The following is a 24,711-nucleotide window of genomic DNA, read 5'->3' on the forward strand; positions in this document are numbered from 1 at the left end:
CAGGCCAAGCCCACTTAAGCTGGTGTACACAACCTGCCTCTTTAAAATATATGTATTTCTTTGAATAGGGCCAACCATAGCAAGTACATATTGTCTGTAACATTTCTAGGATAATGATTGAGAAACCTATTTTTCTAAGAGAAAAAATCACTAGTGATGAATTAGTATTATTTCCCAGTTAAGTGACCTTTTCTTTCATTTTAGCTGTTATGGAATTGCAGTGCGGCTAGATGTGTAATTATAGTGTGTCATAACAGATTAAGAAAAAGTCTATTTGTTTCACAAGCATCATTTGGAATGACTTGGAGAAACAGAATTCTGAGTATATATCAAATACTTCAAACAAAAAAGACTATACAAAAATCATGGACTTTATTATACATTAAAAATCTCCTAACAGCATATTTCCTGAAGCCTTATCAGAGAATACCTACTTTGACAAAATGAAAAAAATAAGCTCTCCACCCCACATGTATACCGTTACATAAAGTTGAGTTCTTCAATTCTAAAGGGAAATGTAGCATGAATTTTAATTGTATATATGCATGATTAATATCAGTGAGATAAGAACTAATTCACTTAACATTACAAAATCACCAAATATACAAAGCAGTTTTGCACGTTATAACTTAATCCCCAGTTCTCATATTAGCTGAAGTAAATTACATGAGTACAGCCACAAGAGACTAGTTAAAAAGTATAGTATAGTTCCAGTTTCAAATCTTTGTGTTATTAATGAAGAACAAAATTCATGAAAGAAGAGTAAGCCAAACTTGCTTAAAATAAAAGGAAAGGCTTGCTTCCTACAATGTGTTTGAATATTTAAAGTACAGTTGAATGCTAGGAGGTTGGAGTCAAAACCAATGTTAGTATTTTCATTTTATTCAGGTAGCAGGTTTTCAATACACAGGATCTTAGGGTCTGTCAGCATTTATAATAAGATTCAAATCTTAAATATCTGTAGTTCCTACATATAACTCAAAATTAACTCAGATGCCTTTACCACACAAGACTGTACATTACATAGAATGTTATGCATACCTTACTATCCTTTTCTCAAGCGTAAGAGTAATAATTTTACCACTCCTAGAGCCTGAAAATGCTTTTGAAATTAAACACAAACTAATCATTGTAGAAATGGCAAAAACTAAACTGGCTTTGGGGACTCTGTTCAGTCCCTTGATAACAAGTTTTAAAATTTTTAAAGGGAAAAGCTGTAATTAAGTTTCCTATATACTGACTTCATTACCATCGTTAGAAAAGTACTGTTCCTATACGTAGCAGAGTGCATAGCTGAATTAGGTAGACTTAATTTCTTTTAAAGAATGTTTTGTTAATTTCTAAAAACCATCAAGTGTAAGTTTGAATCCGAGAAAGCTACCTCACAAAGCATTCAGAACCAGATGTGATTTCAAAGAGTAACAGACCAAGATCAGCTTTAACATTATGCAGAAACTTCAAACAAAAAGGCAAGTTTTTTAAAGTCGATGCTTAAATATCTGCAGTATGGAATAGTTCTTATAGTTCTATAGCAATGGACCAAAAGTTCAAATACCTAAAATCGTTAATCTCACACATGACTTCTATTTGGTGTTGTAATGCTCTTTGGTCTGATCTGTGGACATGGGTGTGTTATTGCATAAATTCCTATCAAAATCATGACCTAAAACGAATTACAGGTCTATCCAGCATCCCTAAGTTGGCCAGTGCCTTTAACTCCAGCATTCACTTTGACCCAGAGTACTAACAACTGTGCCCTGTACTTGTTACCAGGCACAGTACCAGCCTCCTAATGCTGACCACCTTCCTTGTAAGTTTCATCTGAATTAAGTGAACTGACAACTTAATAACATAAGCAAAAGACTTAAACAGAGAGCTTACTAATTCTCAAAAAGGTCTTAATAGCAGGACCTGCCATGACTAGTGAGGTGCGGACCACAGACATTTCAACTTCTACCAAAGGAATCATATAGCAATTATTGTGAAAGCATTCCCTTATAGTAAGCACAAAATCAACTTTCTCCAAAAAGTACTCCATAAATTTCTATTTTGTTACTATATGTTTGGGTAACATAAGGCTTCAAAATAATGATTATCAAGTAATCATTATTCCCATTTGGCACGTGGATAAAAAGAATATCATGATCCTATATATAATTATTCCCTTCCACAGAAAACAGTGTGCATTCAGTGTGAAACAGCCACATTGTATTGAGAGACTAAAACAGATGCCATCTCTAATTCAGAACTAAGAAAAGACTATCAAAGAACAATGGGCTTTTCCATCTTGAAGTGGCTAATTTCTTGAAAATTTTAGATGTATGACTATGTATTTTGTTCAATATATTTAACTTGTCTCTTTATAGTTTTACACGTGAAACAAAAAAAATTTTACATAATTTCTATCAGCAATATTAAAAATCTGAGTAAAGAAAAAAAAAAAGTTTTGACATGGCAATAGGGAAACGTCATTTTAACCTAGGCACCAGGCTAAAATCTTTCCTTGGTCAACTCTCTTATACCAAACATTCAATTCCTTTCAATCTTTCATGGAATTAGACCTTTTACTCATTTGAAGAGTACAAGTATTTACAATAATTAGTGCAAATTATTCTCATATATTATTTGCCTTTGTGGATATAAAGTGGTGATCAGTATTTTATCAAAACATGGAATTATGAAAATACTGTGCATTTCAGTCTGAAATTTAAAAGATTACATTTCCTAAACTAAACTTTGGGCTTTTTTACTTTAAGCAGGAAACAACGGTTATAGAACTTCTTTTGAAATGTCACTTGATTTTGAATAAAAATTATTTCACACAATGCAGAAAATACGATGTGTTATCCTGTAACAATATCTTACATGTTAAGTCCTAATCTAAAATGTACTTGAACAAAAAAAAAAATCCCTTTTAATAAATTCCAGAATCTTATTTTAACCATTACTGCTCTGCAGCAATAATTCAAGTCCCAACCTGAGAACTAAGAATGTGATAATTAAATGCCACGGGCTGTATCAATCTTGAACTGAAGACACTTATGCTTCTTTCCCACTGGCATCAGGTATAGATCAGAGAAATGTGAGCAATCCAAGAAAGTGCCCTGAAATCACAGTACCACCTGCCACAATTTGAAACCTTAAGTCTAAAATTTCTCTAATTTTATATAAAAGTTCTATTGCACATTTAATAATTAAAATATTTGCAAACTTGTAGAATTCTTTGTATAAAGGGTTTTGAATCAATTCAGTCAAAAGCTTCCTCACTGCCAGCAAAAATGTTTCTAATGAGAAGAGGGAGCATATCCATGAATACCTGAAGCTGAAGAATAAAAGTTTTCTTATGGTCAGAGCCAATTACAAAGCAAGATAAGAAGTTCACAATTTGAAGGAAAAAAGGCTTGAGCAAGTATAATTCCTCAGCAATCTACTTCAAGGAGATGAACAAGTTTCTCTTAGACATGTGGAATTTGATGTTACTGCATAGTATATTATTTTTAAGGGAAAAAAAATCAGTGCAAACCTAAGTGATCAAGGTCAATCTTATTTTTAAAAATGAAGTTAAAACAAACAAGCAAATATAAACTTTAGTCTCCTTGATATTTCAACATAGTTGTTACCTTGTGCCATTTCACCACAGAAACTGTCAATAAATTCCAAGGGGGGAAATACCAACCCAAAAGCAAGGATAAGTTCATGCTTCTGATTCTCTTTTCTTTCCTTCTTCTCCCAAATCACTCTCTTCTGACTGGCTACTGCTAAGGACAACAAACTGCCCCTCACTACTGGCTTGGTTCGGTCTACTGGAAGCAGCTATCAAGCGACTCTGTTCTTCTAAGTCCTAGTAGAAAAGACAGAAAAGAAACTAAGTTTATTATTTGCAATCAAATGCAAAACTATGCATTTAAAATACAACTTGAGAGCTACTTCAATCCTTTTGTCAAACATTTATGCATAATTCTGGCAACTTACTGAAAACAAAGACTACACACAACCAGTGCAATACCAAAGTAAATTCTGGCACCATTTTAGAAATCCTGTAAAAGCCAACGTTGCCCTCTTCTCTGTTTTAATGGCAACAATAATATTCAGACCATTGTTATCTCTCCCTATATGCCAATACAATGTTCATAACAGATCACTCCACATCCCTGCCTAACCACCGCCACCCCCCCCCACCCCGCGTCCAATTTATCTTGTTAGATCAGTTGTTGCCCTCCCTCAGCCTACCCTAGCAAGAAAGCCTCAACTTCATGGTCATCTTCATCATATCTCTCTCCTTTGTCAGAAAGTCCAATTTATTCCCAATTCCTGCTGATCTATACTCAGTAAGTATCCGACAAATGTCTCTTTTTTCCCCCCACTGTTATTGCCAATGCCACAACCCATAACTGGGTCTTACAATCTCATGTGTTCTTTAGATTTTGCTCTAAAATTTGCCTAAATATTATCCTGTTGGATGGACAATGATTTGACACTCCTGGTAGCATTGAATGTTTACATATACATTCCTGGAAACCAGTAAAGCTGTCAGCAATGGCAGTTAAAGCCCATACACATGTGTACACATAGGGCCATTGGAATATAGAAATATAAAAGTTCTGATATGTTTGCTAAACAGTAAGTCAACTACATGTCGGTTACCATAGTGTGAACATCCTATCAGAAGACAGACGTCTTCCTTTTCTGCTGTGCTATGAATCATCTGGTTATAAAGTGGCTGAGGAACGAGAAACAGACTTTCATTTGGAAATTCAAATCTGAAAGTCACAGTCCTGAATTAAGGAACTTTCATAAACATTACACCAGAGAAGATCTAGATATTGGGACTACATACCTTTTCAATTTGTTTTTGTTTACTGAGTTCTTTCTGTTGCTTCTCTTTTACCCTCTCCATTTCTTTTTGTTTTTCTGATGCCCTACGATCCTGAAAAGCATACAAATACAACTAATGAATTAAATATGAAATAATTTTAAATTTTAGATTTTTAAAAAAGATTTTATTTATTTATTCATGAGAGACACAGAGAGAGAGGCAGAGACACAGGCAAAGGGAGAAGCAGACTCCCTGGAGGGAGTCTGATGTGGGACTCAATCCTGGATCCCGAGATCATGCCCTGAGCCAGAGGCAAACACTCAACCGCTGAGCCACTCGGGTGTCCCAAATTTTAGATTTTTTCAATTAATACTGCCTTTGCAACCTTTTCATATTTTTTTATATTTATATGAAAGCACACTAAAAATTTATATTCTCTCTTAGTCACTTATCCAAATTCTAATGCTATACCAGCAATAGTATCCATTAATAACCTTGCACAGCAAAATTATTTTATTTACTTGCTAATATGTAAGATTTTAGATAACATTCTTGAAGGGGCAGTTGGGTGGCTCAGTTGGCTCAGCATCCGACTGTTAATTTCGACTCAGGTCATGATCTTAGGGTCATGAGATCAAGCCCTGCATAGGGCTGCATGCTCAGTAGTAGGGTGTTGGAGATTCTCTTTCTCTCCCTGTTTCTATGCCCCTCTCCCCACCTGTGCTCTAAATAAATAAAATCTTAACTTAGAAAATGGATAATATTCTTGGATAGTTATCTTGGATTCTTACCAGTTCTGCATGCAAGGCTATCTGTTTTGCCAGTCCAACAGAATCACAAATCTAAAAGGGAAAAGTGTAGAAAAACCTCAGGCAGTTTTCACATCAAAGTAACAATTTTAAGATTCTAAATGGCTGATACAACTAGATTTATAACTCATTATAACAGGCAGCTTCAAACAAAAGGTGATTTAAGAATGTTCCAACCCTGGGGCACCTGGGGGACTCATTTGAAGACTGACTCTTGATTTCAACTCAGGTCATGAAATCAAGCCCTATGTTGTACTCTGCACTCAGTACAGAATCTGCTTAATATTCTCTCTCCCCTTGCCCAACACCCCCCCCGCATCCTGTTCATGCTAAATAAATATATTTAAAAAGCAAAAACAAAAAAAAGCATGCTCCAGCCCCCAAATGAAGCATCTGTGTATATTCTTCAGAGTCTATGAGTTTCTATTGCACATACCCCATCTTCCTATTACCTCAGATTCCTTACTGAAATGGTAAAGTCCACAAAGAATGAAGCAAGCAGATGCTGATGCTGCTCTAAGCTAAAAACACTTGAAAAGGGCCGATTATGGGAATATACTGCATTCCCAGAGTAAGTTAATGAAGCCAGAGGACTACACCAGCTATCAACAGCCAAGGAAGACACAGGTCTGTAGTCAGAAGGGCCAACCCACCAGCTCAGCTATCTTCAGAGCAACAGGATTTGCTCAAACAACTTAGATGGATTAGGCCAAATCTGGTTTTTCCCAGAGATCTTACTAAGAACTTCAACTACGATAGACATTTCACAACAGAAACACATTTTGAAAAGCCATGTACCTTTTCCCCTTCATTATTTGATTCAAATATATAGCAGACTGATGACAGATTACTTTCACTTCTCCCTCCTGATGTCCGAAGAACAAATCCAAAAAGCCTCTTATTTTCCTGGTGTGTAGCGTACAAAACTACACAGGGTAATGGAAACTGTCACAGAAAACATCAGAAGCAAAGAGATTTTTCAAACAAACGTACACACTTCTACATGAAAAACTCAAGTACTAAGTCAAAAACATTATAAACAGAACATTAGAGCCATTTTTTTTTCTTAACAGAATAGCAACCTAAGAACAAAAATGTCATGTTTGGTTCAGATTACCAGGCAGAGTAAGAGGCTGTTGACTATCCAACTTATTTGTCATTTATACATTTTACAAAATCAAAATCAGTAACAATACAGTCCATCTTATTAAATGATTAAATAAGAGCACATACTTGCAGCTATTTCAACACATATCATTATAGAATAAACTCACTCGTGTTCACCATTTAATTCCTACCATTGTGTTTATCCCTTAACTAGGCAGCATGTACCATATACTAAAAAACTAAGTAGGACAACCAGATTGCACTGATTCTTTAAGTACATGGAATGTTCAATTAAAACTTCTCGGGGGGAAATGGCTATAGCCTTAATTATAACTTAGCCAATCATAATTAATACTGTATTTTAATATAATCAGAATGTTTATAACAATACAGACATGTATATGCATAAAAGAGCCTTCCAATAAAGCTTTAAATGTGCAGAACTCACTGTGAGCCTTGTAACTTGTGTCTGTGGATCAATTAACCTATAATTAAAAATTTGGAAAACAAATTTTAACTAGGCTGAAATTAAACATTTTTTCCTACAGTTTTTTAAGGGGGAGATCATTACTTACTTTAAACAATCACAAGTGACTAATAAATGTGATTCTGTCATACGAAAGATGTTATGGATGGCACGGGCAGCTAAGATTTGCCGCATTGTTTCATAAACAACATCTGGACTGTCGTCTGATTTCACCTCCATAGAACCAAGGAATCGCACGATAAATAACTGATGAAGAATAGAATCTACAAAAGAACAAGGTACATTACATATCTTTAAATTCCACATTTCTCTTAAGAGTAAAATATATTGTCACCTTTTAGATTTTCTAATGAAAAATTCAATCTAATAGCAGTATTTAGAAATTACTCCTAACTATGGTGGTCAAGTTATAGTAGGAAAATTAAAGGTCTCTAATTCAAATAGCAAAAGGTTAAGGCTTCAGTAATTGGTGGTTCTGGGGGAAACTGGGTGGCTCAGCAGTTCAGCACCTGACTTTGGCCCAGGGCGTGATCCTGGAGTTCCAGGATTGAGTCCCACATCAGGCTCCCTGCATGAAGCCTGCTTCTCTCTCTGCCTATGTCTCTGCCTCTCTCTCTCTGTTTCTCATGAATAAATAAATTTTAAAAAACAAACAACTAATGGTTCCAAGTTTAAAAAAAAATTCCTTGTACTGTTCTTACAGCTTTTAAGTTTGAAATTTATCAAAATAAAGAGTTACTAAAAAAAAAAAAAAAGAGAGAGAGAGAGAGAGAGAGAGAAAAGTTAATGTTCTAGTTCCAGAAGAAAACATCAGCTGCTAAGAAAAGCTTAAAGGATATCTTCTGCATTGAGAATCTGACTGTGAGGTCAAAAGTATAATACTCTATAATTTTAATGAAATCCTTAAGCCTGATTAAGTTCTGTTGCTTTGAGTATTATGAGCAAAAAGAAAACTGTGAAGTTACCATTAAAACTGCATAATCTGAATAAACATAAACAACAAATTCTTCACAGTTTACCACTGAGAATTTTAAGATAGAAGAATACCACACATCTGTTTTACCTTCAGTTTCAGATTTTGTACCTCCTCCGGATTCTCCAAATGGATTTGTGCGCCTGAAAAGTTTTTTAAAAAATTATGAACCAATGGTCAGTTACCATAAGCCTATGGAAGAAATCCCAATCATTAAAACTAGAGCTAAAAACTAGGAGTCACAAAAACTTGAACATATCTTCTTTTTTAAAAAAAGCTCTGATCGAGACACCTGGGTGGCTCAGTGGTTCAGCACTTGTCTTCGGCCCAGGGCATGATCCTGGAGTCCCAGGATCGAGTCCCACATCAGGCTCCCTGCATGGAGCCTGCTTCTCCCTCTGGCTGTATCTCTGCCTCTGCCTCTCTCTCCTTCTCTCTCATGAACAAATAAAATCTTCAAAAAAAATTTTTTTTAAATAAAAAAAATAAAAAGTTCTGAAACGCCCCATTCTGTTAAAGAACACTACTGATGCCCACTTTAACGAAATCCCCTGCCTTCACACTTAGCAGGCTGAACTCAAAGCTGCTGCATTCTAGAAGAGATGGATGAACTGATGTGTAGACATACATACATATATACACATACACACCCCAACATCCTACAAACCATGTTGTGAAAATCCTTAAATTTAAATAAAGGGGGACAGAAAAGAGTTGATTTAACTTCAATCTTGAGAAAAACGCCAGGGATTTCCTGAGATTGTAAAAACCTTTTTAAGTCCTCTAAATACATACTGTAAGTTAATTATGCTAATTTGAACATTTTCTAGTTTTAAACCCGTTTCTCAAGGCATACGTAACAAAATGCAAAAAGAAAAGCTAATTAGTGATGGGAGCTACCTCCTTCCTCATTATGAGTGGCTCTTGACACACCCACAATGAAGGAATAAAAGTATAACTCAAAATAGGTTTTGTAAGGAAACAAAGAGCTAAATGGTTTTAAAATAATGTTGGCATTAAGATAACATGAAACTGATCTCTGTAATTCATAGGTGCCCTATTATATCAAATGCTGAGTATATATCTGTGATCAAGTACAAATTATTTTTCTTCATCATAGCCATGTATTATCCAAATTAGTCTCAATTTATTAGGTGTCCAACCTACTTAAACAAATTATTTGCCTTGAGAGACATTTCCTTCATCTCAGAGCCAAAGAAAAATTTTAAACAGCTTTCACACTTCTCATTATATAACCAAAAGATGATTTTATTAATGATATTTTTCTTTTTTTTAAGATTTTATTTAATTATTCATTTAGAGACAGAGAGGCAGAGACACACAGGCAGAGGGAGAAGCAGGCCCCACACAGGAAGCCAGATGTGGGACTCAATCCTAGGACTCCAGGATCACACCCTGAGCCAAAGGCAGATGCTCAACCGCTAAGCCACCCAGGCATCCCCCAAGATGGTATTTTTCTTACAAACCTATAGCACATGTATTACTCTCAAGAATTTCTAAATATTAAAAAAAAATTTCTAAATATTGTCATGATCTATAGATAGGACTGTCAACTTTCTTCTACAATTTTAAGAGCAAATACCAGAAGTAGATCTGATAAGCAATTCAAAATTAACTATTTTTAAAATTAACTTATCTTCACTTATTTAGACAGAAAACAAAGAGAAAAACCTGCATGATTCCTTCCCAACTATCAAATCAAGTAATTAAAAGAAGTACAACATAATTGATAAACATATATGAGAGATGACTCTTAACTGCAAAAATGGAATCACAAGCCTTACAGACCACAGAACAGTATCCCTGTGATGCCATCACCCACCTGCCGCCCTGGCCAAAGGCTTTTGCCTGGCCAGGCTGATCTTCACACACGGGAGAAATGATGTCAAATTGTATTGGAGTGTCTGGAGCAACGAGAGAATCTAGAGAAAGGGCAGCCAAGTTTGTGGACTCAGATCCTAAGGATCCTGAGCTGCTGGTTCGAGCTGTTGGTGGCCGAGATTGTCTAAGCAAAGAAGAAAACGAGAAGGCATTGCCTTTAGTTTTCTCTGTTTGAAATTGAATACAAACAATGAGAAAAGAAAATACAATTTTATAAGTCAAAGAAAGGAGCAGAAATTTCAATAACAAAACTTTTCTTTCCAATGACTAAATTCAAAATCATAAATGATCTTAATCTAGAGATAAAGCATTAGGGCAATTTGGAATCATTTATTTAGCACTCTTGCTAGTAGATTTACCAACTTAAAAATACACTTTCTATGTTTTGGGGGAATTATTTCATACTAATGTAAGTAGCACTGCTAAAATCAAAGTGTCTGCTAACACTTTCAATAGCCCATATAGTTTTAAATAACCCAAAGTCTGGTAACTCACGCTGCTGGCCGCAAACTCTCGTGCCTCTGCTGGAAAGATGGGGAGGGAGTGACCGCTTCCAAAGCTGACTGATTTACTCGTGCAGCAATTTCCTGTTTTTTAAAAAGGACAAGAATTAGTAAAGCAAGGAAACCAAAAATTTGAATATAACTCTATTGTCAGAATGTTCGAGTTACACTTAAAATGAAAACTGGAGTTACTAAAGTAGTTCCACATTCTGTCTTAATATTAAGATACATAATTAACTTCGTAACATTATAATTTAAGTTTCCTCTTACTTCTTACAGACCTAGATCTTTAAATATTTAAGTACAAGACTTTTTGGATTAAGGTTTGTATTGTTAGCATTTAATACAGCGCCTAGTATATGAATACTCAATACATTTGCTAAATAAAGAAATTCAAAAGTAGGAAATAGCCACAAAATATCAAAATAGTAAAACATTTTATAACTATACTGCTGAAGTTTTCATGATCTTCCAGAATATATTTATGGTCAGAAACATCTACGTAGGGACACGTAGGTGGCTCAGTGGTTGAGCATCTCCCTTCAGCTCAGGGTGTGATCCCGGAATCCCAGGATCAAGTCCTGCATCAGGCTCCCTGCAGGAAGCCTGCTTCTCCCTCTGCCTATGTCTCTGCCTCTCTTTCTGTGTCTATCATGAATAAATAAATCTAAAAAAAAAAAAAAGAAATCTATGTATTTATTGACGAAGTTATCATGACCAAAATCTGAAAGAAAAGCTTCCTATAAGAAATATGTTTAAGCTTAATTGTTTTATATCAAACACTGGCTACATAAAATCGCATTTACATCAGAAAAAAAATCACATAACATTTTTGTATTTCTGTGTTTTAGTTAGCAAAAATATATTAAGACAATGCCACAAATTGATCAGAATTTCTTCTCTTATGAAGTACAGATAAAGTAATTCTGGATAATCTGGAAAATACTACTTAAAATTTAGAGCTCTGATAATTTGTGGGTAAATACCATAATCCTGAATTATTCAAATACAAACAGTGTATTCACCATGTTATTCCCTAGGTATTAACAGGTCATCCAATTTGCATTTTATTTTTATTCTTTTTGCATTTTATTTTTTAGTGCTCCCAAGTAACATAACAGAAAGGAAAACCCAACCTAGCAAGAAATCAAATTACTGCAAGCAAAATTCTTCTCTACAATTAGCACTAATTTTCTTAGATTACACTCAAATTGTTATTATGAAACTAACAGAAGTTAGTAATATTTTGGAGGTCATGAGATATTGTCTCTTTGGTTCAAAACTTGTTCCTAGGCATCTAAATCCTATGTGCCTTGGCTGGCACCTCAAAGCCATAATGATAAAAATAGAATTCTTTCAAATTGTTCTTCCATTCACTTGAGATTACAACCTGAAAGTCATCTTTAATTTGTCTCTTTCATCGTTTATATTGGTCAGTTATTAACTAGCCCAGTCAATTTCTTTTTTCCTGTTTCTACAATGCATTATTTCTTTTCTCTTGGTTACTGCCCTGTTCAGACCTTCCGTTCATGCCTGAAGTAGGATAATGGGCTCCTACATGTTCCCAGACACTCCTTTATACCAACAACAGTTTTAAGACTTATAGAGGGTGAGGGCTTCCTAGAGAAATCAGCCCTGCTCTGCCTCAGCTGAAATCATCAGCCCCGCACAGCCCTGGGAGGCGGCTGGGTTTACTGCACAGATGGGCCCACCAAGACTGGTAGAGGTTACTGGGTTCCTGCCCCAATAAACCAAGTCTTGATTCCCAAACACACTGCAGTGTGGACCCACTAGATTCCTTCCAGAGATTTCTGTACCCCTGGGTTCTGGGTGTATATTTGGATTCACCTACACAGCTAAGTTCATCTGGTTTGATACCCTTGCTACTCAAAGCATAACTGGCAAAACTAGAGCTCAGGCCACCTTACCCTACACAGAATCTGCATTTCAACAAGATCCCCAGGTGACCTGTCTGAACACTTCAGCTTTCTGGTATTCTCTAACAAGAACCTTCAACTCCAGTTATACTACTGGTTTCATAAATACACCATTTCTGCCTTTATGCTTTTGTTTTTATTCTCATATCTGTAATTCCTTCTCTTTTCTTCAAACATGGACAAATCTTAGCCAGCTCAGGATTCTATCACCTCCACAATTTTCTCTAAAATTAAAGTCCACACTGATCTTAACATCCTCAAATCTTAAACTTTTAGTCATTACCACACACTTTCAATTATTTAGTTTTATACAAAATGTTAAAGTTTTAGTTTTGTATTCCCAAACACTCAGGGTCCTGGAAGGCAAACCATGGTTTCCTTTTCTTCAGTATCCTCCATGGTGCTCAATCCAAAGCTAAATCCACAGCATTGACGCCCAGTAAAAATTCGTTAGCTGACCAATTTCAGTTACTTTTGAAATAATTTATCTTTCTAGGAAGACCAGATGCTCATACATGGATACATTAAAGCTACTCATTCAAGGCAAATTAAAAGATTACAGGACTTGGGCAGCCAAAGTGGCTCAGCGGTTTAGCAGCCTGCCTTCAGCCCAGGGTGTGATCCTGGAGACCCGGGATTGAGTCCCCTGTCAGGCATCCTGCATGTAGCCTGCTCCTCCCTCTGCCTGTGTCTCTGCCTCTCTCTCTCTCTGTCTCTCAATGATAAATAAATAAAATCTTAAAAAAAAAAAGATTACAGGACTTGAGGAATTATGACATTAAGAATACATTAATAATCATTCAATTTTGCCAGGTCTGGATACCATAAAATAAAAGTGTTACCTCTGGGTTTTCACTTAAATATATTTGTTTGGATATGTTGTTTATTGTACAGATCCACTGCAAGAGAAAAAAAAATAGAAAAATATGATTAATACTTTTCCTATAGTGCTTCTGCTCTAAAAGAGAATGTTCAATATTTCACTGAATAGAAGTTTCATTAGTAGTACTACATAATTGGGGAACCCAGGTGGCTCATTCAGTTAAGCATCTGACTCCTGATACCACTTTAGGTCATGATCTCAGAGTTGTGAGATCAAACCCTACATCAAATGTGGAACCTGTCATCAAAAAAAAAAAAAAAAAAATGTGGAACCTGCTTGGGATTCTTTTTCTCCCTCTGCTTCTCTCACTCTGCCCTAACCTCCCGACTCATGCTAGTGCTCTAAAACAAAAAACAAACCCCACAACTCTAAAAAAAGAAGTAACACAATCATTCTTATAAGAAAAATACTTTCCTATATACACATAAGCATATATATGCTTAATATTTAAAAGTGTAACAGAAAAGTGAATAGCTTTACTATTTTTAAAGCCCAAGGGGCACCTGGGTGGCTCAGTTGGTTAAGCATCTGCCTTCAGCTCAGGTCATGATCCCAGTGTCCTGGGATCAAGCCCCACATCGGGCTCCCTGTTCAGTGGGGAGTCTGTGTTCCCCTCTTCCTCTGCCCCTCCCTCCAGGTGTGCTCTTTCAAATAAAATCTTAAAAAAAAGTTCAAATTAACTTCATACAAGCAAATAAAAATATAGCAATAATGTTAAGTTATAATATTAACAGTCTATATTTATCTCTTATATAATTTCCCCTCTTAATCCCCACCAAATTAGTGGCAAAAAAGTTAAGAGCTAAATATATTCCTAATGAATGCATTTTACATACTTCCCTTCTTTCAGGTTTATAACTAATTAACATAAAAAATGCTCTCTGTTCCACATCTACTTCACTCTTGAGGACTCCAGTTCATGATGAGCCTCATTAAACTAATAATCTGTTTTGGTAAACCCAGCAGAGAGTAAATATTTGTCTGTGTTCTTCACAAACCAAAAGCAAGTTGTAGTACCCACTCTCTTCCAGAAGTAAATAAAAATAGATCTCTCTGTAATTTCTAACATCATCTTTTACCAACACAGTTATAATACCAGATGAAGTGATTCAAAATCAATTATAATATTTTTCATTCAAAAATGCTTCTCATGACAGTTTTTGAAGCGTCAGTTCGGTGGTAACTTACCTTCCATATTTGGTGTACTAGAAGTAAAAATGGAGCCAAAAATAAAAGACTTGTGAGGAAGAATAGACACTCCCAAATTTTTGTTTTTCTGTCTTTCATTTCTCCAAGGTTTTAAGCTTTACTTGCTTCCTGCCATGCTACATCTGCTGCCACTATGTTCTTACGGTGCAAATACGGTCTCAGAGTTGGTGAGAGAAGGGAATAAATTAAACTGTCACCTCATGATACTAACAGCTTGCCAGAAAGCAGTAGTCACAAGGTCATTTCTGAAGTTAAGCCTTTAAAAAGACAGACAGCAATGATCTCTAAAGCCTCCTCTTACAGGTCTAGCTATAAAAGTCTGTGTGAAACTTAAAAAGGCTGCTTGAGGACAATAGAGTTTTATGGAAAAAGAATGTTTTTAATTAACTAGGGTTTTCCAAATTTCTATCTTAATATTTAGTTGCTGAAATATCTTAAGATGTTGCTGAGGAAATTAACGATAAAATTTTACCTCCTCATGGTCTTTTTTACTTTCTGCTTGCAAAATTGAAGACCTGAAAAAAAAAGAAAGAAGTCTGACCCTCAACTTAAAGAAAAAAATAAGAAAATTTTTTATCTTTAAAGGTTCATATAAAACCAATCGGTATCAAAACTAAAAAAAACTCAAAACACACAACCAATCAATATCTTAAGTTAGGAAAAGGAGACCACCTGGGGCATCTGGACTCAGATTTTAACAACTCTTGACTCTGGCTATCCATGCCAAGATGTACCAAAAAAGAAACAGGTGCTGGTTTTCAGAAGACAGCCTATAACAAAGGTATACTGCAAATAAGACAATACATTTCAACTTTCTGACACTTATCATATGTTTCAAATGTAAATCAGCGATGCTCACAGAAAACACTAATTGTACTTATTATTTCTCCATAATACAGTAAAACATTTTCAATATATTAATTACTAATACTGAGATACTTAGCTTTTCTATAGCTGTTACTATCTTAAGAGTTAAAGAAAAAAATTACTAATTCTGAATCACACTAAGAATGTGAAATGGGAAATCATGTTAAGTATTATTAGCAATAAACTGAAAAAAAAATAAGTTCCTGGAGTAACATATTAACAATTTGGTAATTTTGATGAACACAGGGACTCCCAACATCCAGCATTATAAATGACAGAGTCACTGACATTCATTACATATTGAAAGGAGGAATATGAAATTAAACAACTATTTGATAAAAGACATGAACCATACATCTTAACATACATAAATACAAAGGAAAAATTACTAAGAACTCAGAAGCTGCTTCTGAACAGTAAGCAAAATCAAAAACAGTATTTTAAGTAAGAAAAAAAACTACAGATAACTTAAACATCTATCATTAGGAAAAATTTTAGATTATGGTGTATATCCTTAGATGGATTAATATAGCCATTGTGAAATGTTTTTAATAAGTAGCTGTAGATCCAAAGTACGTATACAGTATCTCCTCATCTTTAAAAAATTGTCAGGAACATGGAAGACTCTGGGAAATGAACTAAGGGTGGTGGAAGGGGAGGAGGGCAGGGGGTGGGGGTGACTGGGTGGCGGGCACTGAGGGGGGCACTTGACGGGGAGCACTGGGTCATTCTGTATGTTGGCAAATTGAACACCAATAAAAAATAAATTTATTATTAAAAAAATAATAAAATAAAAATTGTCAGAATTTTAATATTTATAGCATATTTTAAAGAATATTTAAATATATTTAAGTTTTAAAGAATAGTTAAAATAAAAACTGTAAGGCAACAAACCAAAAAGTTAACTGTTGTTTCTAGCTAGTGAGATTGTAGCTTTCTTTCAATATTCAATGCTTTTTTATATTTTTCTGTCTTCCAAAAATTTGTTCTAAAGGCTACTCTGGATTCTCATAAGATGCAAAGGTAACAGAAGTTTTAAAAATGGCATATAAACATTAATGGACTAATCATTAATTTCATCAGAAATATTTAACATTTAAAAATAACATTCACTAATGTTTGCACTTACTACACGTTAGGCACATTACTACATCTGTTAGATTTCTATTCTGTATAATAATTCACAAAGTAGGGATTATGACCTTCCCATCCCCATTTCACATGTGAAAAAACAGAGGTTATGTAATTTGTCTAAGACACACAGTAAGTAGTAGATCCTGAATTTAAATTTTCTGACCCCAAGGTTAGGGCTGTTTCCACTACTTTGTGCTGCCGTCCCCCATACAATGCAGAATTTTCAGTGAACAGTACCCTAACACGGAATCACAGGTTCTTATCATATGACCTTATTTTGACAACCTCAAAATAGTAAGGCATCATTTAACCAAATCAGAAAGGAAAACTCATTCCTATGCAATCAAAAAGAAAATTATCTAAATACATAATAAGCCTAAAATAGCTATAAAATGTCTGAATGACAAGGAATTATTAAGCATTTCAGTAGTTTAAAATATGACAAAATACTAACTTTTTTCCATCAAAGGAAGTGATCTGAAAACAGTACCGCCTGTCTTCACAGTCCACAGCCATTACTGAACAGTTGTCAATGTCCATGGCCAGGCCGCCTGCTACATCCCCACGCGCCTGACTCATTAAGTTTCCACCCTGCGTGAAGTAAAATTGTCTGTCCCAGGTAGATGACACCAAGCCTGTTTTACTAAATGAAGAAAGTACATTTGCTCTTAGTAACAATACACCCGAAATCTCATCATAAGCCAGACACAAGATAAAACAAAGAACCAGCTGCCAAAAGGCACCAAGGTGCCTAGAAAATAAAAATATCAGTTTTTCAGTATCTAAAATAAATTCATGTATGCCAACCCATTTTTGTGTGTACAAGTGTTTCCAAAAAAGGCTGGAAGTTATCAAGTTGTAATTGTTACAATGACGTTCCATAAATTATAGTTCAACTTTCAAGAGAATAAGTTCAAAAGAAAAGAATTCACTTTACCCCTAGGGTTAACTTGCTTTATCCTACCTTTATGTAAAAACTAAAAGTTGACCTGATAGTATAATTACATGTATTTATGTAATACATATATATTACATATATTTTAGAGTATGATAAAAATATTTAATTCATGTAATGCTCAATTTACTTAAACTCAGATTGGTTCCACTTTTAATATATTTCTAAATTAGTCAATAAGTAAACAGAATTCTACTTCCAAAAATTATTCATGTACCCCATCTGTCAAAAAGCTGACAAACATGCTAATACTTCTAATTAAAAAGATTCAGCCTTTCATAAAATCAAATTTAGCAGATAGTATCAATTATATATTATATTCACTTGATAATACCTTAGAAGATATTACAATATATGAAAATAACTATAGTTTTCTTACTTCCTAGCATTAAGGTATCCAGCCTTCCGGGTTAAGTTTCGATTAACAGGAAATTTTGTGGGATCTGGGTCAGGCACATATAAGGGGTCACTGGCTACTTCCAAATCTTCTATTGTCTGCTGCATGGTCTCTACATCACTGTCCATTTCCCTGCGAACACTAACACAGAAAATATATTATTTACTACCCAACCACAACTGATGAAGAACTCCTTACCAATTATGTTCATCTGTAACATTTGCTTTGTATATATTTTCTTAAAGAGAGTAGAGGGGGTGTGGGTGGTTAAAGTAACATGAACACATTATGAAACAGCTTTACATTTTATTTGAAACTTAGCTATTAAACAACACTAAATTAAAAAATTAATGAAGCCACATCAAATGCCTAACTTTGGAGTAATTTTCAAACTACTCTATCCTGTGCCTTTAAAACAACAATTATTTTAATATACCTGCATATCTCAGATTGACCACATCACTGCTCCCAACTTTGAACCTGATTAGAACTGCTTGTTCTCACTAAGCTTTCTTTCATGGCTTGGAAAGCAAGATTTATTTAGTAATTCCCATTCATCCCCCATGCTTCAGCTAATTGTGAAGATAAATTAACTTATAAATAATTTCTGTTTTGTGTCATATATTCAAACACAAAACCTAGTTTAGAATCAATAAAATACCATCAGACATGACAGAGTTATGAAATTCAGAGTTCAGATTCTGTGGAAGAGATGGTAAAAAAACCAAGTAGTATCCATGAGCCATGTGAGATACACTCTCATGGCAGGGAAAATAGCCCCTCAGGAAATTAAATGCTAAATATTTTAAGATTGTGGCATTTAGGCGCTAACTTATTCTCATAACTTCATTTTCAATTTTAAGGAAGAAAAAATACTCACTTCTGTACACTTGTTCCAATATTGGTCAAGAATTCTTCCAGCTGTTCATTAAGATTTTCAGAACCCATCTTAAAGAAACTTATCTGGGGCAAGAGAGTATATGAGTAAGAGGATGAACAACAAAAACACACAAATACAAAAAACAGTGAATCACATAAATAATCTCCAAGATACATGCCAAGGTAAAAAACAAAGGAGTATTCCCATTTGTGTACTAGTTTTCAATGACTTCTACTGGGCTTTAGAGCCACTGTAGAAACTAGACTTCAGTTTCACTATACATCTTTTTATGTAGTAATACACGCATATGATGAGCAATTTGTAAAATTGGAAAATTTTAAAACATTTTAAATAAGTTATACAGATAAACTTTTGTTTACTACAAAGATAAATAAGTTTTATGTTGAGGAAAAATAAGCACTCTTATTTGAAGGAATATTCAAATTTCTTTAAAAAATAAAATTTTTAGGGGCATGCCATCTCATATTACCGAAATTTACTTTTCTAGCCTCCTTCCTGATGCAAACCTCTTGGGATACTTTGGAGTTCATCTATTACTTTTAACTCAGGAACATGAGACAAACTTGCCCATTCTTTTTCAAACTTATTTTGAAGCAATAGTGAATGGATGTTCCAACAATAGGAGTAACTCCAGAATTCACTTAGCTTTCTTTTCCCTATCCCCTACCTGTGATGGACAAGGCCTAAATACAAGGTACGTGGTTTCATTTACCCTAAAAAATGTGAGATCTTCATTTGTGAGGAAAACCATTCTAACTTCTAATGACATTTTAAATTACTTTTAAAAACACAGATCCAAATAGAATATTTTGACCTTAATTTGTAATACTCAACATAAATATCAAACTTAATATGAAGTTTTTAGGGCAGTTATAATCCAAAATGCAGTACAGTCAGTATTTACCTGAGCTTGCATGTACCCAAGTAGAGGTTCTAACAATGCTATTTTCTTTTTGTATTGAAGAGTGTTTAATGCACAAAAATAATGCATCATGGTCTGGTGTTGTTTTTTTCTGGAAGTGTAGACATCTTCTGTTACTTCATACTTTACCTTTGAGTAAAAACATTAAAATATGTATTTAACTGTGTAATTATCTTTAATTACCTTTAGTAGTGGCTATACGGAAGAGCCTACCCAAGGAAAAAGGTATATCACCAGCAACTGTTCATCTTTATTTTGTGAGATAGTAGAAATCCTATATTATGGCTAATTTTACTATCTTACTACCAACCACTCCATCTTCAAATGCACATTTAAAGCAGAACTCTTTAAGCAGAACTCATGGCTAAGAATGATACAATAACTAAACTAGTGTGGTGGAGTCTACCACACAGAGGAAAGGCAGACAGTGGTTTGCCATTAGCTCAGTCATTAGTCTTTGATCTTGGTCAGTTCACAGCATACTCTCTTCCAGTTCTCTCCTTGCTACACCTCCTCTCTTGTACTTGTTTTCCTTCACTCACAATTAAGATATGTGTGCTCCTTTAAGTTCTTGTATTCAGACAAATATTTACTGAGCACTTATTATGTAATATACATCAGGCCATTCCCTCTTTTTGCTCTCCTTAGAATACCAAATCAAGTACTAAGAATATTCCAATACACCAAGGAGTCCCAAATTTTCATCTCTTGCCCTTCACTCTCCTAAGTGTCAGAAGAAGCACATTTCCACCTGGGGTCTTTGTGTGTGTGTGTGTGTGTGTGTGTGTGCACGTGAACATGTGTGTGTAAATGTGCTGGACATGGACAAAACTGAATATAGTATCTTCCCCACAAAGCCTGTTCCTCTGTTTCTTAGCTCTCTTAAGTATTCCAAAACCTACCCCATCATTCAAGAATCATAAGACTTCTTTGGGATTCCTCCTCCTACCTATAAATCTTGCCAATTCTACTTAAAAAATATCTTCCAAAAGTTTTCCTTCCTCCCCCCTTTTAACAACTACCTTGGCTGAGGTTCTCCTAATGTCTTTACAAACTATTCTGGTACCTTTAGTCCTGCCCCTTCACATTCCATTAGTATTTTTATCCTGTAACACAACTGTATGGTGTTACCTACTTATAATCCTTTAAATAGAATTCCTTTAAGCAGGTTGTCCACTCTAACTCAAGTTTTAAAGTCATAATATAGTAATCTGGCCCCTAATACATCCTATGCTCCAGACACATACCATTATCATAATAATTATTGCTAGAATTTAAGGATAACTTACTACAAGCCAGGTACCCTGCATGTATTACCCCCATTTCATCATTACAACTACTGAGGTTTTTTTGATAGAGAAATAAAGGCTTGAAATTAAATAACTGGAGTGTGACCTCAGGCAAATACGTGGCAAATCTTTGTCCTCAAGCAGTCTGACTCCAGAACCAGTGCTCTTAAGCTCTGCATTCTCTGGACTCTGCCATGTGCTTCTGCAAAGGCTATTTTTCTTCTAGGAATGCCTTCGCCCCAATCCCATGCCAGTGACCCTCACTCATTTTTAATGCAAACAGCATCTCCTAAAAAGTACAGCCTTTCCCAATTCCCCAGTGTTAACGGCTGTTCTTTCCTAGCATTTTGTTAAGACTTTTATTATTGTACTTAGTATTTATACATGTGTTCTCTTCATCATTTACTCTGGCATCTAGTCCAGCTGCATACCTTCACACAGGAAGCCTTCGATAAGTATGTATGGTTCAATCACTGAAGGTGGGAGTGGAGTCTATTCACACTATTGCCCCTGATACATGACATATAGCAGATGCTCAAAATTTTTTCAAATAAAACAAAGTTGGTAAAAGAATGTTTTTTAGGGGCACCTGAGTGACTCAATGGGTGAGCATCTGCCTTTGGCTCAAGGTGTGATCCTGGGGTCCTGGGATTGAGTCCCACATCAGGCTTCCTGCAAGGAGCCTGCTTCTCCTTCTGTCTATGTCTCTGCATCTCTGTGTTTCTCATGAATAAATAAATAAATTAAATCTTTAAAAAAATGTTTTTTTAAACTACCTGAAATAACAAAAACAACAAATTTATTCCTAGACCCTTTAACTACTTCTTTAAGGCAAGTAACAAAGTAATGTACATCTCAAAATGTACATATTTTATCAATATTCGCACCACTAAGTATCAGTGAAATTAGAAATGGAAAGCTCTCTGTACTGAACTCTGTGAGAAATTTTCCCTTTACTATGTCACAGTAGGTGTTGCATAGTAAATTGTACCCAGTTGTGGATTCCCACAAGTGATCACTGTGTCCCTCCCTACCAGCAGCTGTAGCCAAGGCCACAGACACCAGCAGAGACTACCTCACTCGCAAACACCTAATGGAGGTCTTGTTATTAAGCCTTGGATTAGGCACTGAGAAAGAAATGACCTTTAAGGAGCATCTAGATGAACTTGTTAATATTTTGTTCTTTGTTCTTTGCTCAAATGCATTTCTCCTGAAATATAGTGAAATACATCGGGATTTCACTCCCTGAAAAAGTATCAAAAACTATATATATATATATTCCCTGTAAATGAGGAGGTCCTCATAACAGAATTTCATTCAATTATGTATGCAACAATTCAACTTTCTAACTACTTTATCTCAAAAGACACTTCTGAATACATACAGTCAAAAACAGAACACATGCAATGTTATCAAAACACAAAGCAAAAGGAAGCAATGTTATACAATGGGCATCAGTTATATTTTTGGAATAGTTCTGTCTACTTATCAAATTTTGTCAGCAGAAAAATATTTTATTCAAAGAGAATTATTAATTGATAATTATCAGAAAGGCTTTGAAACTAGAAGGAAAGAATAAACTAAAGGCAATGTAACAAAACATACAAAGTAACTGCTATTTTTAAACAGGAAAAAACTAGTGAAAAAAAATCTAATGAAACAATTAATTTTGATACTGAAGGAGTAAGTATGTATCACACCTTGTCATTTTCTCTTTTTTTTGATAACCGGCTATATCTGTTAATTGCAGCATCATGGTCTGGAAAAAAAATAATAACTATTAACAACAATACAACAGTACTTTGCACAACTTATAAATGCTTTAAATAGTCTTCACAGGTACATATTCCAACAAATAAATGCTAAAGCAAGAATTCTCAAAATAAAATAAGAATTCTTTACCATACATTTCACTCCAAATGTTCCCAGAGTCAAATTTCCCACGAAGGATGTTTCTACTTATTAAATTGGTAAAAAAAATAATAATAATTCTAAGGAGACTCTACTCTGCTAAAAGTTTTTTAAAGTATTTTTTAGTACAAAAGTAGCAAATGCTCATTAAAGAAAATTTCTGAATATATAGGAAAACAAGGAAGGGAAAATATTGTATCAACTTCTAAAGTATTAATAAGACAGCAAACCACAAGATTTTAGTTTCCTTTTAAATTTTTCTTGTAGCCCAAAGAGTGCACCTTAAATAACAGCACTGATTTACATAACGTTCACTCATTTTTAATTAGGTTCCTTTTTTTTCCAATTATTACATAGAATATGGCCACAGATTTGTATTGATAAAGAAATGCACCACTGTGAGAAATAACTGTAAAGTATTCAGAACTTACCATTACTAGCAATCTGAAACACTTCCTTTAATGTCAGTATTTCTGGAAAAGTTTAGGAATAGTTTCAATTTAGCATATTTATGAAATATCTAAAATTTTGTTTAGAAAACAATAACTGCCATTTAAGCTATAATTCAAATTCCAAATATTTCATACTTGAACATCCAAAGTGAGAAGGTTATTCTGTATTTCGGGTAGTCTGTGGAACATTCACTATCCTTAGCAACAGTTACATCACCAGATCTACTTGCCATAAATTAGTTATATGACAAAAAAATTTTTAAATCATTGCAAATTCTAAGACATGCAAATATTCTTAGTACCAGCATCCAGCTTATTAATTCATTTTTGATATTGACTCTAATAAGTTCAAATGATGAATCTGAGAAACAAAGAATAATTAACAAGATATGGCATTCAGACTGAGAAGAGAACTTGTTTCTTAACCTTAGAAATGACCATTATTAAGTATTACCATAAATATTAACTCCATCTCTAAAATACATCTGTCTTTATTCCATGCATGATTTAAATACTTTACCATCCACTGACACATTAGTTCAATGTTTTTATTCTATCTACATACTCTACAAGTCTTTATGATTGAGACTGTAAATTATGAGAAAGCAGAGCCAATTTTATAAAACTCTCATTTTATCACCTAATAATCCTAAATGGGGAAAAAAATCCACCACAAACTACTAAGTCATAGGCTGCCAGATGTGCCAGTACCCCTACCTCCTGCCACTGCAGCCCATAAGCACACCCCCTATGCCACTGTCAAAGGTCAGGCTTTGGTCATAACTCATTGGGCTCTCACAACTGCCTAATCTGTTTTCCTGGATATCAAATCCACTCTATTCCATCTTCCAAAAACAAAGGAATTAGGTCTACTTTTTAAGGGCCTCCACTGGCTTCTCTTTGCTTATAAATTCAAGTCCAACATCTTCAGCATGATCTATTTCTATATTTGTGTCCTGTCACACCCCAACACATCAAGCCACACTGTTTTTCGTCAACCACAAAATAAGACATATATTTCTATAACCCATACCTTTGTGCTTTCTAGTCCCTCTAACAGAACAATGACTTTCTTCTCCTGGCAAATGCCTCTTCTTTGTTCAATGCTCATGTCACATCCTTGGCGATACCTTTCTGACACCCTCCTCTGAGGCCCCACATTACCTAGTTCCTTCCCTAATTATAAGAGATAGAATATCCTAATTATCTATTTTACCTATCTCCTTCTCTAGGCTTTCTCGAGAGAAGTGACACTGT

General features: G+C 34.7%; 1 protein-coding gene across 2 annotated transcripts in view; it reads right to left on the reverse strand.

Moving 5' to 3' along the window:
- Window positions 1-350: 350 nt before the first annotated feature.
- Window positions 351-24,711, reverse strand: part of APPL1 (adaptor protein, phosphotyrosine interacting with PH domain and leucine zipper 1) — a 36,259-nt gene continuing 11,898 nt past the window's right edge. For both annotated transcript variants that reach the window (XM_072720680.1, XM_072720679.1), the window contains 17 exons: window positions 23,434-23,475; window positions 22,792-22,850; window positions 19,785-19,931; window positions 18,860-18,942; window positions 17,962-18,120; window positions 17,082-17,270; window positions 15,099-15,141; window positions 13,377-13,433; window positions 10,590-10,681; window positions 10,036-10,218; window positions 8,283-8,335; window positions 7,308-7,482; window positions 7,181-7,217; window positions 6,424-6,570; window positions 5,608-5,658; window positions 4,838-4,927; window positions 351-3,841 (listed from right to left, as the gene is read on the reverse strand). In XM_072720680.1, the coding sequence (XP_072576781.1) occupies window positions 3,695-3,841; window positions 4,838-4,927; window positions 5,608-5,658; window positions 6,424-6,570; window positions 7,181-7,217; window positions 7,308-7,482; window positions 8,283-8,335; window positions 10,036-10,218; window positions 10,590-10,681; window positions 13,377-13,433; window positions 15,099-15,141; window positions 17,082-17,270; window positions 17,962-18,120; window positions 18,860-18,942; window positions 19,785-19,931; window positions 22,792-22,850; window positions 23,434-23,475 (1,754 nt within the window). In that variant the 3' untranslated portion in view covers window positions 351-3,694. The remainder of the gene's footprint in view (window positions 3,842-4,837; window positions 4,928-5,607; window positions 5,659-6,423; window positions 6,571-7,180; window positions 7,218-7,307; window positions 7,483-8,282; window positions 8,336-10,035; window positions 10,219-10,589; window positions 10,682-13,376; window positions 13,434-15,098; window positions 15,142-17,081; window positions 17,271-17,961; window positions 18,121-18,859; window positions 18,943-19,784; window positions 19,932-22,791; window positions 22,851-23,433; window positions 23,476-24,711) is intronic.

The sequence above is a fragment of the Vulpes vulpes genome, chromosome 9 (assembly GCF_048418805.1).
Source record: "Vulpes vulpes isolate BD-2025 chromosome 9, VulVul3, whole genome shotgun sequence".
Lineage (NCBI taxonomy): Eukaryota > Metazoa > Chordata > Mammalia > Carnivora > Canidae > Vulpes > Vulpes vulpes.